This window comes from Harmonia axyridis, chromosome 1, assembly GCF_914767665.1.
Source record: "Harmonia axyridis chromosome 1, icHarAxyr1.1, whole genome shotgun sequence".
In the NCBI taxonomy this organism is placed as follows: Eukaryota; Metazoa; Arthropoda; class Insecta; order Coleoptera; family Coccinellidae; genus Harmonia; species Harmonia axyridis.
The window spans coordinates 67,911,838-67,929,493 of record NC_059501.1 but is presented as its reverse complement, the minus strand read 5'-3'; the positions used below and the strand labels follow the sequence as shown (position 1 = coordinate 67,929,493).

Below are 17,656 nucleotides of genomic sequence, written 5' to 3'. Positions count from 1 at the left end.
GACTCGAACCCGCAACCTCCAATTAATTAGTCCGATGCCCTAACCACTAAGCCACCGAGGAAGCTGAAGATTCTTCGCAACGAGGAACCACTAATCCCAGAATTGAGTGTTAATATGTCTCACGAACTATTATATATAATTCGGTTATTCTTTTAACATCCTTGAAGGTTTGAACGCCGTGTAATTGAACTAATCGCAGGAGTTGATTCTTCATTATTTGCTATTATAATTCATTTTTGTCTTAAAAGTGTTTTTTTTAGGTACAAACGATTCATCCGACAAAATTATTGCAAAAGTCCCTTGAAAAATAAATTTGGTATTATGAAGAATAATTTCATCGCAATTCAACAACGGCATCAATAAAAATTCGACCATAGTTTGTAGTTCAAAAATGAGCCAATCTCAATAATAAATACATCTTATTCAATCTGCCTGCGAAATTCGTATGAAATTTGAATATTTTCAATCGAAACAAGGAATAAGTTGTCATTACCCCAATGTTTGTGAAGTCGGCCTGTTGAGAGCATATTTCTTGGAATCAAGTTCATGATTGTAATCTAAAATGTTTCCTCTTTTTTTCACAGATACTACAAAACGTTGTACTTCATTTTTGCCCTCATTATACCAGTGTACATCCCTGTGATTTTATGGGGGGAAACGGAGTGGAATTCATTGTTCATAAGCTACTTCCTTCGTTATGTTACTCTTTTACACATCACCTGGACAGTCAACAGCATAGCACACTTCTACGGTACCAAACCGTTCGACAAGTAAGTTATTAATGAGGAAATCTTTCTAATTTTGAAGAGAAAATTTCAGATTTTGGGATAGGTAGATTCACCGATATGCTCTTGTAGACTTTATTATACATATTTCAAGAATGCAAAGTCAAGTGGTGAATGTTTGATCGAAAATTGCAAATAATGTTCTTTTTAATTCGAGTTCTCTGAATGAATCGCTCTATTATTTCGTCATAAGGTCCATATAATTTTCGAATTTTGAGCTGAGAATAATCTCAAAGGATAAAAGTAGATTCAAAGATGTGAATCCGTTCTCAAATTAGAATTTGTCAGTCTAATCAGGATAAGGCCCGGTGCACACATCCGACTTTTGCAGTTACGACACCGTTGCTGTGTCGTACTTGCGGCCTGTTGTACAAAGAATCAAATGGGAGCATGCACACTACCCGCCGTGCCGTTGCGACGTCGTAACTGCCATCATGCGGGCTAACTCTTGATCGGTAAGATATAGAGATGGAGATAAAATTTTGCGTTTAAATGCAGGTTAACATTCTGAAGTTCCATGTAAAATTTCAAGTTGATTGCGTCACCAGAACCAGTTTAAATCCAATAAGAATATTATCTTATATTAATCAATTTTTTTTATTTTATTTAACTGGTGGAAATTCATTTCATTTCTATAGTTTTTTGTTTATTCCCAAGCTCTATTAGCCATAGTGTCGTTTTTCAAAGAATTTTTCACAAAAATTAAGTGTTTTATGTTTTTACATAACCCTTTGGTTTCAACATGACAAGGCCACTTGCCATTCAATCAACGTAATCATCGATATTTTGAAAATCGAAATGCTGAGGTCAATTGGCCGCCTCGGATCTATGATTTGTGTTCGTTGGACTATTTTGTGTGGGGATTCATGTTACGCCAACCATCCAGAAACGATTGATGCCTTGAAACACGAAATCGAAGTCGCCATTTAAGAGATTGACACAAATCGACAATATACAGGGTGTTTCCTAAACATGCGGCAAAAATTCAGGGGGTTGTTCCTTGGACTATTCTAAGAATATTTTGTCCTTTGATGATTTTTGAAAAACCTATTTGTTTCGAAGATATAGGGGAAACAAAATTTCAGATAATAACATTTTATTATGAAAAATTACATGAAAATTCAACTCAACCTACAAAAACTGTTGAAAATGACCACCTCTAGCCAGCATACAAGCATCCAATCTTCTCCTCATTGATAATAGTCATTCATAATAGTCAAAGATAAAATGTTAATTGCTAATACATCACAAAACGAATTCAAATGAAAACCGTGTTTAATCTGTATTCCTTTACCATCTGCACTTATCAATTTTTAGTCAAAAAACTGGCCGTTTTTAGTAATTGGAATGTTGTTAAACAAATTTAAAAATAAATTGTACCTACTTAGTAAACACAGTGCGGTACGCATTTTTATTTAAACTATTATTAATTTTAAAAATATGAAAAATGTTGTTCGCCCTGTATCTTCGAAACAAAGAGGTTTTTCAAAAATCATCCAAGGACAAAACATGCTTAAAATAGTCCAAGGAACAACCCCCTGAATTTTTGCCGCATGTTTAGGAAACACCCTGAAAGCATATCGAGAACTAATCATAAGATTTGAAGAAAAAATCTTTCAGGACTCCCGATAACTTTTTTGATAAGATATCAGAGAACAGGTCATAGATATTTTGATTCGTTCTCGAGAGTCATTTCTGAAAAACTACCATTTCAAATATTTCGCTAAACATATCTTGGTTTCTATTCAAGATTTTCGAAAAATTCTAGAACTTTTCTGTCAGTAATCTTTATGTATGGTACTCATACTTGTAAAAGATCAAAGGAATTATTTATCGTTTTGGAGATGTAGAGGAGAATTGATATCTTTTAAATGGGACACCCCATATTTTTCATCGAAGTTTTTAAGCGTAGATTTGTCGAAAACTAACCGTTTACCGGTTGTTCTTAAATGTCATCCGTTCGAAGATATTGAGTTTTTTGACTTAATTTTATCTCTACTGTATAATTGTAATCAAGTGTCCCATTTGAAAAACATCAACTCTCTTCTATAGGTATCCCTACATATGTGAAACGCTAATTAATGTCTATGATCTGTTATGAGTATCATTACAATAAAAATTGAACAGAAAGTTGGATACAATGAAATATTTGTAAGCAATTTTTCAGAGACGCCCTGTAACTTGAAAACAAAGTAAGATATTTACGATCTGATTTCTGATATCTTATTTCGAACAAAGAAAGCGGGGGTTATTGAAGATTTTTTCTCCAAGTGAGCTTTGAATTTTGGACATCCTGTACTGAAAAATTGGGTTGTTACTGTTGATAGGATGGGGTACTATATGGCCTGTCGTGGCGGTCATTTGAATGCTATTATATTTCCTCCGTAAATGTCAAGGCTTAACCTTTCTAATAAACTAACTTTTGAAAAAAAAGTCATTAATTTTTTATTTATAGGCGATCAAAAATGCAAATCCATTTCCACATTCGATATTGTTTCTTTCAACTGTATGAATAATAATTACACCCAAAATTGAGGTGAAAATTTGTCAACATATCAAGGATTCTCATGTGTGTGCGAATAATTAGTGAGCATTTGCATTTTAAATGACCGAATTTGCGAAAATCAGCACTAGGGGACTGAATCTTCTAAGGATACATTCGATATTAATTGTTTCCTAGATTTAATTTTTTTATGCAGAATATCAATTCTGTTGCGACCTGAAGGTCAGCAGTGGAAGTATCTATACACACCAGCAAAACTAGGGGAACGACACAATCTGAACGAAGTTTGTATATCTAGGTCATTCGCGCTCAAGTCCCTTGTCTCAATTTAGCAATTATTTTTCCTACAAGCGTTCCGAAAGTATTATTTTCCACGCGCCTTGACGTTTGGAAAGTAGTACCTACTTTTCCGAATTCGTGCGGAAAAATCCCCGCTATTCACTTTCCGCACGCATATGCATGCGGAAAGTAAATAGCAAAGGTTTTTCCGCACACAAATATAAAGGAGTGGCATCAATCATAAAATTTTGACATGTCTCTATGCGCCAAACATAAAATTCAAACCTTTCTCTATGCGGCTGAGCGCACAAAAATATAATTTCCTAAAAAGTCAGTCGGTATCAAGACGAAAACTCTCCGTGAAAGTGTTTCATTTACGCTAGTAGGAAATAGTATATTCTAAAACAAGTTGCAGAATGGGCTTCTATTCCAACACGAATGAGAAATTCGAACGCTTGAGTGTTGGAATTGCTTTCTGCAACGAGTATCAGACGATATTTTCTCTATTTCAGTCAAGGTTTCTGAAATATTGACGAAATTAAATGAAAAATTCAGATTATTCATCCTAGTGACTTTTTTATTGTATCTTGCCAGTTGGTGTGACTGTTACAAAAATTGACAGATTACGGAATTTGTATATGAATCGTACGTTTCGAATTTTGAAATAATTTACAATTACGCATTAAATTCGTGAATTATGTCTGACGAAATCGATTTAACATCACCAGAATTGGTAGAAATTGCAAATAATGTTGCAAATCATTTCACTATATCCAAATTATATTATATTGACTATTAATGACGTTTGTTGAAATTTGATAGGATTGGAAGTCAGCATAGACAACCACAAAACGAAAAATATAACTGAAAACGAAGCTGTAATGCGTTCATTACAGCACTACTTTTAGAACTGTAATGAACTCATTACAACACTGAAATAGAGAAAATATTGTTCCTAACTCATGTGGAAAGTATCTTTTCCGCACTCGACAGCTTGACCGAACGACGCGAAGCGGAGTTCACGTATCAAGTATCACTTTCCACACTTGTTAGGAAAATAAAATAACTATTTCGAATTGTAGCTTGATTTCCCAAGAACGTAACTGTTCAAATGACTTTGTTTTTTGATTAAGACAGGTGAACAAAAAGAATGAAACGTAAGCTTTTATTCAGAACACCCTATGGGGGACATTACAAATACTTGAATATTGCCTCATGTTCTCTGAACACATCCTCTTTTTACTAATTGGGATCTTATCTTTGAGATAAATTGAGGCACTTCGAATGGTTCCAGTTAGGGAATCCACTTCTGCACCATAATATCAATCCCGCCAATTGATAACAATATATATAATCCTTGTACTCAACCTATTAAACATGCTCAGAAAAAGGTCCTATGCTATTGAAAACATACTATAGTATAAAAGTGTTCATTTCATGGCAACAGCTGTCAAGTTTTGCCCCAGGTAAACTCGAAAAATCTACCGACAAGTGCTGTCTCACAGTTTTTCCAACAAGAAATTTTTTTTTTTAAATTGAGCGTTTGTGATTGTTGGAAATTAAGTCGATGGTCGGAGTTGTAAACAGCTTCCAAATATGTACCCGTACCCCTATTCCGACTGCATTCAAAAAGGGCTCTTCTAAATTCAAAGGCGATGGTTCACGTCTCGTTGCTGGATTAGATTAGATTATCCTCATCAGCATAAGTGAAATGGTCTTCGGTTCAGGTTTGTGTTTTGTCTTCTAAAGACGTCCCTATTTGCATCCTGTCAGTCGAAATCTTAATTTCATTTCGTAATGTCGATTTTCTATGAAGTACAAATGTATCTTTTTGGCCATTTGTTTTTTTTTTGGCCTGGGTTTTCTAAATACGGTACCATACTTGTCATTAATGAACGGCGCTCTTTTATTCTAGAAAATAAAGCTTTAACCATTTCTTTACTCAATGTCAACTTATAATAACTTTCCAATTTGGTGATCATGAATCGTAGTGTAGTTTCAGCAGTGTTGCATCTTCGTTCGTAACTTATGAGTTGTTTATTGCTTTCTGGGATGTTTCAGAAGACGTTTGTGCTTTTTTTGTCTAATATGCAATTTTAATATTGAATCCCGCAGATCAGCATAGAAAATCCCGCAAATTTGATCCCGCAGAATTTCGGAGGGATCTCGCATTTGCGGGATTGGATTCCCAACCAGAAATTTTCGTTTTTACTTTGGGTATCCAAAAAATCCAGTTACTCATTCCTAGTTCATCATTTTACACCGGCACTTACAAATGAATACTTATACCTCTTTTTTATTGCAGGAACATGGTATCAGTTGAAAGCAGATTAGTGGCTCTTTGGGCAGGAGGTGAAGGATGGCACAATTACCACCACGCATTTCCTTGGGACTACAAAGCCAGCGAGTTTGGGGCAGGACTCAACGCTACTGGTTTCTTCATAGACGTAATGGCACATTTCGGTCTTGCATACGATTTGAAAGAGGCATCTCCAGACATGGTTAAAAAGAGAATTTTAAGAACGGGCGATGGCACCCATAAGTATTTCGGACATTTAGTTACCAAAAATAACAACAACAACAATAACAATGAAAAATACTACGAAGAGGAAAGTACAAATATTGAATATGAAGCTTCAAAGATTCATTAAAGCAGACTAGCACTAGATTTTTTTGCACTGAAAATATGTTTGCTAATATTACAAATATTTAGTGTATACGGTTGTGATATTCTATATGTATAGAAACTACTATCTTATGATGTTTAATGTATCTAATTGATTTGAAATTGTTTTTTGTATTTTCAGAACGGCTAACTCTTTTGATTCAGTTTTTTTTTTATTTTGCTAGTAAGATTTTATATGAAAATCCATATAAATCTGTTAACATTTGCAGGAAATATCTTACTGGAAGTTTGTAGAATAATATTTATTTCGAATCTTTTTGTAAATATTGAAAAGTATATGTATTGATTAGTGTTAATGATTTAAAAAATAATTATTTGCATGTGAGCTACTGAAGTTTCAGGAAATAAATTTTTTAAACTCGTATTATAGTTTTTTATCGATCATTTGATGGAGACGACAATATTGTGAAGGAAACTGTTTTCCACAAGTTTTCCATTTGACCATGAAGACACGCCAAACCTTACACTAGCGTTTATTATTTTATTTTATGCGATAGAATGAAAAAACATCAACTTCAAACTGTGATCTTTAAATTAGTGTTTATATGTACAACCAAATTAAAATATAAATAGTCATGAATTCATAACACCTAAATTAACATAGCTAGGACTTAGCGGTAACATAGTTGATTCAATTACATCCTCGATTTTATCCTAGCAATATACGTTTTCAATTTCATGATACGTAGTTGTATTTTTGTGCTCAATTTTCATGAAAATGAAAATTTACACAAATTCAAAAGTTGATACGAAATCGCTAGAAGTCTGCCAGAGCATTATAATCGATTTTTAAAAATCATTTAAAAATTGTCTTGTTTTGTAGGAAATCAGTTTTAGTCAAATGAACCGTTAGCTCTTAGGTTATAAGACAAAAAAGGTTTAATAATAATAATAATAATAGATATTTTTTTATGATCTTTATAAATACCTTGGAATGAAACAGAATCGACGAATCAACCACCAAAGAATTCGTTATAGTTCCATGGAGCAAAACAGACATCGAAAACTTGCAACGTAAAATGAGAACGTCGATGACAAAAGCAAACAAGCACCATCCGAAAAGCAGCATTGAGAGGACTACACTACCGAGAAATATAGTTGGCATGGGTCTAACGGACATCATGGAACTTGCTAGTGGGCAGATAGAAAGCCTACGGGAATACTTCAGAGATCAAGCAAGTACATCAGAGTTCTACAAAATACTGTGTGAAGCAGACGAATCAACACCTTTACAACTTCACAAGGAGCAATTTTCATACAACCACCAGACAAACCAAGAAAAACTGCAAAGATGGAGAGAGAAGATTTCAACGAGGTAAACCAGGATCATGTCGACATTGAAGCGTCGGACTATTGGTTCACATCAGATGCAATTTACCCAAAAACGGAAGGTTCTCTTTTAGCCATCCAAGATCAATTGATCTCAACTCGATATTACTGCAGGCATATCATAAAGGATCGAACTATTACTGACGATCGATGCCGATATGGGTGTCCAACAAATGAGACAATCCAACATATCACAGGAGGATGTCAAATGTTTGCAGGAAATGAATATAAAGAGAGACACGATGCAACAGGAAATATACTACACCAACTATTGGCAACCATATTAAAACTAATTTTTTCTGAAAAATGCCATATTACAAGTATACCGACCGGAGACCATCCTAGAAAACGAACGCTATAAGCTGTACTGTGATCGTACAGTTTTGACTGATAAAACAGTCCCTCACAATAGACCAGATATATTACTAGTCGATAAAAATCAAAAGACAGCATTTCTCGTCAACGTAGCAATACTAAATAACAACAACCTGCGTCAAAAGGAAGTCGAAAAAATTTCAAAATATAGGGCACTCGTTTACGAGAAAAGTTGGACTTTTCCCTCTTGTTGCACAGTATACTATTGTGCACTGACCGGTTTTCAGCTCCTGATTGAGCACCGTGATTTTATCCGGTCTCTCTATTCTTTGTTGAAGGGTTCGGAATAGAACTACCTAAGTCCTTTCAGCGTTCAGAATCAAGTCATCTTCTTCAAACCAGTGCTGTATTTTTTCAAGCAGGATGTACATTTTTTGTAATAAACTGGGGTAGCCGAGTTAGACGTATCATCAGCAAATATGGTCACGAAACAAGATACACTGTATTCATCAAATATTCCTTCTATATCGTTGATAAAAATGATAAAGAGAATTTGACCTAAAATACTTCCTTGTGGAACACCCCTGTTATTTATCTTTATATCTGATTTAATAGGTTTACCGCCCTTTTTGAAACTTGAAAATTTGTAGCTTATGGTCAAATAACCTCCTTATTATTTTGTAGTATTATTGAAATTATTATTCAGAAGGAAAATACGTTAAATTCAGAAGAGCGGTTGAGACTTGTGTGAACTGATCTTATCTTAGAAGCAGGATGTGTTTATTTTCGATTATTGCTTTTCTTGGTTATCGTCTCACTGCGTTTGGTGAAATCGATATATTTTTCACGGATAAGAAAAATAATTTAGATACGGGGAAATCTTGACTTATCTGAGTTCGATACATATGAAGAACCGTTGTTCCCAAACGACACAGCAAAAAGTTCGTTAAGCAAAATCGAAGTATGGTTCTAGCTGAGACAGCATAATCTTGCTTGAGCTGAGGTTGAAGGTAGGGTCTATTGACGAAAAATGAAGAAGAATAAAAATGTTTCTAACCAATGATCTAATTGGCATGGTATCCTTGATGGTTTTTTTATCTTTTGTAGCCCTAATGAAGAATCAATAAGGTTTCGAAACGTTGGCAAGTTTAATAAAGGTTTTTTGTTTTTTTTTGCTGTTTCACCGGTCCTCAAGCTGATGTGATTACCTATTGTTGATTGATTAAAAGGTCGAGATTTGTATACCATAAATATTTTGAATCATAAATCATTGAATACTCATTTCGACTTCCTTTTCTTTATTCAATTTTCTCAGCGTAGTAATTCTCCCACGAACTTACATCGGTAATCTAGGCCTAACCATTGCGATTAGCGATTGTGATTTGTGAAGCTTTATCGCTCAGTGGTATAAGCAACTTTCTCAACCTTGGATTTATTGTATCCAGACGCAATTCAGCTTATTTCTACGAATGGTTTATCGACAAAATAAATACTATATCCAATTACCAAAACGGATAATTCTATCGTATGAAAGTAAGATTTTACTTCTGTTTTTCTTCGCACTCGATCTACATTCTACGAATTCTTTTATATGCATTGCTCGCACTGATCTTCAGTGGCGTATCGAGGATTAGATGCCCTTCAGCGCCCATTCAATCACGAATCGCTCAATGTTGATTTTTTTTCAATACTATTAACCTAATTTTAACTCTGAATTTAAACATTTTGATTCAATGAAATGCATTGATACATTCCTCTTTTTCGAATTTTTCCAATTAGACAGCAATACTAATCGACGTAGCAATACCAAATAACAACAGCATGCATGCGTCAAAGGGAGCTCAAAAAAATTTCAATATACAGGGACTACAGGGTAAGTCATAATAAAATTATTCAACAAACGAGTGGTTTTTTAAATGGAACACCCCTTATATTTTTGCATATTTTCAATGCTCTTCAATACCTCTATTATGATGCAAAATATAAGGGATATTTTTCCAACGGTATGGATCTTATTCAGAAAAAACTGCAAAATTTCGACGAAACAGTAGTTCGGTAAAAGCCCTTTACCGAAATTGTTTTTTCTCGAGTTTTTCAAATGTACCACCCTGTATTTTTTTCCATGATGATGTATGTACACAGTTTAAAACTTTACATTTTTTCAGAAGTAACCTTAGGATTATTTTTACTCCTGTGTCCAGCAGGTACGGAAAATGACATTTCAACCAAAAATTTCAGTAATAATGAAAATAATAACTAACGGATATTTTAAATGAGTCACACAATGAAACCAAACTGAATGACCAATTCTTGAAAAACTTTAAAACCCTTTCAAAATCATAATCCTTGAAGTTCAACATGAAAATGGTAATATTTGACCGAATAAGTAACACATACATAGGTATTATTGGTAACTTGGTAACGATTACACAGTTTGATCGGCACCAAAAAAAATTATTATTCATGAAATCGTTCATATGATTTTCATGTCGGAGCAGTGCCACAGAAACTGTTTTCAAGTATTGATCAAAATATTGTTATTCAGAGCTCAAAGTGATTTCCGAATACAATAAATTGAGATGAATTTTGATAAAGATGAAATGGTTGATATGATTTTCTCACAGCTCCTTCTGGGTGTTGCAGTTTCTTTGTCAGTTAGTATATAAATAACAAGTTTATTGTTGAAAGAATTTTCTGGACAGACGGATGTATTTTCATCAAGGAAAACAATCTTTTATTGAGAGCCGAAATGAACGTTTCTACTGATGAATAATGCATATCAGCAGAATGTCGCTCGGGTTTCAATACTTATCTCTGAAGGACAAAACTGTTATTCTGAATATAATATGGCTGTGCCTTATTATCTGAACTTGGATGGGAGTAATATAAATATTATATGATATAACGGCCATTAGGGTAGGCATATTTGATGATTTTATTACTTTCCTTTATGAAAAGATAATTCAACCCGAAAATGAAATACAATATTGATTTGAGGTTTTCAGTTCAGACAGAATGCCAAAAATTATAATAAACTTCAGCTGTTCCAGAAATCCTATAACTAGATATATGTAGTTTAAATCACGGGGTATCGATCTAGAAAAAAATAATGTAAAACTTTTTTCATAATAAAATTACAACTTCATCGATGAGATTTCGAAATCAATCAATTAATTCTACTTCAATATTTTTTTCGAATCAACAGCAATTTATAATCATTACGATTTTCATTTGATTATCTCTCTTGTCTAGTTAATATAATTCAAATGAAGGGTGTTTTTTTAGAGCGATAGAACTTTAAATTGCAATAAAACAACGATGGATAATTCGATTGACATGAATTTTATTTATCCGCAAGATAATCTTGTGGCATCACATTTTAAATATGATTTCTGGCATATGACCGCCACGGCTGGCTCGGATGTAGTCCAATCTGGACGTCCAATTTTCGATGACTTTTTCCAACATTTGTGGCCGTATATCGGCAATAACACGGCGAATGTTGTCTTCCAAATGGTCAAGGGTTTGTGGCTTATCCGCATAGACCAATGACTTTACATAGCCCCAAAGAAAGTAGTCTAGCGGTGTTAAATCACAAGATCTTGGAGGCCAATTCACAGGTCCAAAACGTGAAATTAGGCTGTCACCAAACATGTCTTTCAATAAATCGATTGTGGTACGAGCTGTGTGACATGTTGCGCCGTCTTGTTGGAACCTCAGCTGCTGGACATCATGGTTGTTCATTTCAGGAATGAAAAAGTTAGTAATCATGGCTCTATACCGATCACCATTGACTGTAACGTTCTGGCCATCATCGTTTTTGAAGAAGTACGGACCAATGATTCCACCAGCCCATAAAGCGCACCAAACAGTCTTTTTTTCTGGATGTAACGGTGTTTCGAAATACACTTGAGGATAAGCTTCACTCCAACTGCGGCAGTTTTGTTTGTTGACGTAGCCATTCAACCAGAAGTGCGCTTCATCGCTAATGGACGTAGTGCGCGATACGTATTCCGCACAGAACCATTATTTTCGAAATGAAATTGCACTTTCTGCAAGCGTTATTCAGGCGTGAGTCTGAAAATGATTAATTGCCAAACCAAACTGAGAATAAACCACTTGACAGCTGTTCAATCGATCGCCATCTTGAACAGTAATGCCAACTTAAAGTTGTATACCTCGAAAAAAACATCCTATATTTGAGCAACACAAGCATCATTTTTCAAGGATAACAAGATCCTTACAGGGTGAATAAGAATGTCCAATCTTTGAATAATTTAAGTGTATCAATCTAATAATCGGGAATTTTAGATTCTCGATTTACTCGATCTGAACGTCGTCGTGCGGCAGGTAGTCCCATGGCCGCCGCCAGGAGCGGCATACCGGACATTTTGCCGGGGCGCCAAATTGTAGGGGCGCAAATTCAGTTAATAAAACAAGACTTTTGGCCCTCTAAGACATAAATTTTGAAGGGCAAAAACGACCAGCATCTTTTGAAAGTACAACTCTATTCATAAAAAAAAAACCGTCGTACCTTCAAACAATGCAGGACATTTTTTGATGAAATCGACAAAACGTCGTTTAATAAATTTGGGAAGGTGATTTTGAGTTGAAAAATAACGATTTCATATGAAATTGAAAAGATGAGAGGAATAAAAGAGGCTCGTTTAAAGAAAATTTATATAAATAAGCCAAAGCAGGGCGGTGAAATTTTATTTTGCCGGGGCGCTAAAATATCTGGCGGCGCACACAGGTCAATTTTAACCATCTACGCGGCCAAAATTGGATTTTAAAAACTAACGATAATCATTTGAAACAAATTATCGTCGATCAGAAAACATTCCAGGTAATCCTAAATCACTCTTTATAACCACCCCAGGTACATCCTGAGCGTGCACAGATAGTTGGAACTTGACCATCAACCAGTGTGCTCTTCTTCGAGATCACAGAGTTTGGAACAACAACAAATTTGAACATAAATATTTCTTTACCGGTGTCAGTTTTTGGAGTGAAAGTGATGGATTTCGATAACCCTGGTAATATTCTTCATTTCTAATATAATTTACTTAGCCTCAATGCAAAATTAGTATATTTACGTAGTATATAACAAAGAGTGTTTTCTTAAACAAATTTTGAAGTAACTTTAAGCTGCAAAAGTTAATTTGTTGTAGTCCTCCGTAAACCCCGTGATTATTCTTTTTTTATCATGTACCATCCTTTCCTTAGTAAATGTTACAAAAATTTCCTGTGGAAATTTACAGATGATAAAAATAGGGCGATTTTTAACGACATAGTTTTTTTCAACAAAAATTTCAATTTTTTTATTATTTCGCTAATCATTGTTTTTCGTTATTTAAGAAACTACCGGAACATCAGGTGTGAAAACTGTTACCCGGAGTTACCTTTATGGAATAATGAAGGACCAAAATTTATCAAATTTTGAAGCAAAACTCGATTATCTGGAAAATCACTTACTATCGAACTATGTCACTAGTGATGATAATTTAAAAACAATTAAACAACGATTTTAATACATGGAGAAACTATCATTGAAAAAGCTTTGCTACCAATAGGTCAATTGTCGGAGGAGGCTGCAGAAGCGCGTAATAAACATTTCCGCTTATATAGTGAGAATTTCGCTAGAAAGATTGCTAGAGAACAATGCAACCTTGATGTATATCACAGATTACTATTGACTTCGGATCCATTGATAAGCAGTCTGAGGCCCAAAAAAACATCAATATCAAAAATTTTTGTCCTGAAACAATAGAAATACTATTGCCGGCAGATTCCAACTCGAACCCGATTCAGATTGCGAGGAAGATGACTCTTTAATTGAATAAAAATATTATTACTGCACAAAGATAATTATATGTATTTTTTATGCTATTTTGCGGAGAAATTGTTTCACTCAACGTGAAAATGAAATAAATCCAAAATCCAACATTTGTTTTGAATATCACGGCTTTTCATTTACGGAATCCCAAGACGACTTTTTTTTTCTATTCCAATGTTTTTTTATTTACAATTTACGAGATGAACTAATTAAAAAATCTTTAATCAGACATATAATACTGCATAGAAACGATAAATACCGAATATAAATGATAAAAGTGAGAAAATATTTTTGGCCACGCAGATCGTTAAAATTGACCCATGTGCGGCGGCCCCGGGTAGTCCAGATCTTTTTCGAAGACGATATGCACTAATATAAGCATATATGTATAAGCAGTATGCAGAGTCGTAGAAAAACTCAAGAATCTCAGTTCGGGAAGATAAGTTGTCGGGGAATATTACAGTATGTCGCGGAACTCTTAAAGAAAACTAAAAAATCTTGGTTGTCGATACGCAAGAGAACAGAAATACAGATATAAGTATTTTAAATTGTATAGTATATACAGGGTGGCCACTTTTTCAATGGGATTGTATTGGTAACTTTTAAACCATAAGAGTTAGAAGGTCGGTCAAATGAAGAAAAAGTTGCATGCATAGAAGCATTATCAAGCAGTTCAAACAAATCGAGATTATCAGGGCCGGTTTTCGAGATATCATGAGAAAATTAAATTATGTCATTTTGAATTTTCTTTTTTTCCCACTTCATTTCAAATATCATCAAAAAATGTTACAGAAATTTTTATTTGACAGTAAATCATCCTCAATTTGAAGTAATCAGATTTCGTTTTCAACGTTTCGTACTCTCTGGGCCACCCTCAACCTCATTTTTTTCAATACGGACCTGCATATTTTATGACATTTTTCGAAATAAGTTTTAACGCTGAATTCAACGATATATCATACAATGGCATTCAAAGTAGATTTTCAGGTGATTTTGATCCTTATCCAATTTTATTTGGGTCGGATCTGTATTACTTTCATTTAGTTTAATTAACAACATGCAATATGCAATGAATTTCGATAAGAAAATCAACTTACCCATCTTGAACTAAATGGAACATATTAGAATCCAAACCAAAAACCAGTATACTGGTTTCTTGGTTCTTCTTTTATAATAATCATATAAATATTTCAATTCATAATAATTAAACGAAAGTATCATTTAGTGAAAGAAAAATCAAATGATTATTCGAAAGTAAATGAAAATTAATGAAGTAAGTGTTCGAAATGTCCACCATTTTGTAGAATGCACTTTACGGTTCTGAAACCCATACTTCTTATACATTTGCTTGTTTGGTCTCCTTGAATACCTTCCAAAACATTCTCAATTTTCTCGCGAGGTATCACTATTGTTGTATTTGTCATTTGTTCCGTTGAAACAAATTACAGAATCGAACTTTATTTTGAGATCATTGCGATATAATTTTTGCAAGGCTTGGTATTCAAATTTAAAATCATTGTATAGGCGTCTCTTGACTATTTTATTAACAGCAGTTTTTGAAAAATTCCATTCACTGGCCCCAGTTCTCGTTTTTTTTTCTGGGTTCGATTGAATTTGGGTCAGAACATGGATATCGTTAATAGATTTTTTTTTTTTTACATACACACCATTAAATTTGGATGAGGGTCAAAATCACCTGAAAATCAACTTTGAATGACATTGTATGAGATATCGTTGAATTCAGCGTTAAAAGTTATTTCGAAAAATGTCATAAAATATGCAGGTCCTTATTGAAAAAAATGAGGTTGAGGGTGGCCCAATGTACGAAACGTTGGATACGAAATCTGATTACGTCAAATTGAGGATAATTTAATGTCGAATAAAAAATTCCTGTAATATTTTTTGATAATATTTGAAATAAAGTGGGAAAAAAAGAAAAATCAAAATGACATAATTTAATGTTCTTATGATATCTCAATAACCGGCCCTGATAATCTCGATTTGTTTGAACTGCTTGATAATGCTTCTATGAATGCAACTTTTTCTCCATTTGACCGACCTTCTAACTCTTATGGTTTAAAAGTTACCAATACAATCCCATTGAAAAAGTGGGCACCCTGTATACACATCGTTGAGAGGTTCGAATCATTGATAACTCAGACTTAGATCTTTCAGCAGTTCCTTTCTTTCGGACTTCAAATATATTGATCATTAATGCCACATAAGTTGAGTGGTTGACACGGTTTTCAAATTTGTTTTCCAAGGTCGAAATACGCAGTTATGATGATTTAATATTTTCGAATGGAATAAATCTTCTGAGAAAATATTTGTATACAACATGAAATTGCTTTTAATTTCCTCTACTAACAGATCAGTTTCGGAAAAGGAATAGAAAAATACGGCAGTATTGATCGGGTACTCGAGGAAGTCGTAGTAACGGAAAGAAAAAAGTATCGATCAAGAAGCGACTCAAGAAGCGCGCAACGGGAAAAAATATCAATCGGAATGTGATAAAAGTCGGTTGTACGTTTGGCACGTTTCCGGGGAAAGAAAAAAAATTAGTTTGAAGTAGAATCTAATATTTTTGGCAAAGTGAAAATAATTTTTTTTATATTATCTCGAGTGAACACGAATAAAAGGATTATCTTAACTGGACGAAAAGAACTCCGGCATCGAGGGAAAACAGGTCTGAAATTTAATTTCACTTTTTGGTATAATATTGAGTGGAATCCTCCAGATTTTAAGAGTAACAAAAAAACAAATTAGTATAAAAGTCAAAAGTTCTGAAATATCCCAACTATTAGACATATATTGATAAGTGTTTTGTTATTTTTTTTCTTCTTTTTTTTTGAATATCTGGAAAGAGTTATTTGTTTTGTCATAATATGAATACTAAATTCACTAGGCATTATCTGAGCCGAAGATTAGTTCCGATTTCATTTCATTATTAATTCAAAAATCATTCAGATATTCCCCTTTTTTAAACCTTTATCTCATCCTGTATAGAGAAAAATAAAAGACCAAAAGACCTAAAAGACCTGTCTCTAGTGCGACGGGCCGAATCCCACAATATTCCTCATACTGAGGAATATTATAATAACATAATTTTTTTTATGTAGTCACTGGAAAGCCGCTCTTCCATTGACACTATACCCCCAAAAAGAAGTGTCTATTACAAGGGTATAGTTTTGAACACAGTTTAAGAGGATAAGGAGGGAAGAGAAAACCAGTAACCAGAAAACGGAAGCGACATTTGAATTAATAAGTGATTCAGTAGCATGAGAGTTTCATTCTTAATTATTCTCAAGGGCGTAGAAATGGGAGGGGTACTGAGGCTGATTACCCTCCAAGATTTCCAAAATATAAAATTATTCCAAATTTTTCACGAAATTTTCTGCGACTCTTATGACGTGATCAACAAAAGGATCATTACACAAATACGCTTTTGTCGAAAATACAAAATATGATGATATGATATAAAAATGTTGTAATATTCCTCTTTCAACATATCATGAAAACCATACAAAATTGGCGCCATTCAAACATAAACCTGACCTTTGCTCAATATTTTTTGCTCTTTTCAAATTTCTATTCAATTTTTCTTTTTCTCATAATCTCATATACCGAGTGATAATAATGAAATTTTTCAGCTGATGGAGAATGCGATATAATAACAATCCTGTAGAATATCAGCGAAAAATTTGCTATTTAAACGAAGAAGTGGGAGTTCAGTGTCCGTGAAGTTAGCACCCACTTTTTCGAAAATCAAGAATTTTTGTTTTGCATTCGTTAGTAACTATTTGTACCACAAAAATTTTCGTTTGTACCACAAGGATATTAGTGAAAAAACATCGCATTTCGCTGGGGAGCCAACTTCACGTTTCTTTTCGATTTTTTCGATTCTTCCAAAAGAAAAAAATCAG

The 17,656-nt window shown here is 33.9% G+C and overlaps 1 protein-coding gene across 2 annotated transcripts in view; it reads left to right on the top strand.

Annotated features, from left to right (window-relative positions):
* Positions 1-6,615, top strand: part of LOC123675700 (acyl-CoA Delta-9 desaturase-like) — a 34,211-nt gene extending 27,596 nt beyond the window's left edge. For both annotated transcript variants that reach the window (XM_045611165.1, XM_045611173.1), the window contains exons 5-6: positions 585-770; positions 5,873-6,615. In XM_045611165.1, coding sequence (XP_045467121.1) covers positions 585-770; positions 5,873-6,218 — 532 coding nt within the window. In that variant the 3' untranslated portion in view covers positions 6,219-6,615. The remainder of the gene's footprint in view (positions 1-584; positions 771-5,872) is intronic.
* The last annotated feature ends 11,041 nt before the right edge of the window (positions 6,616-17,656 follow it).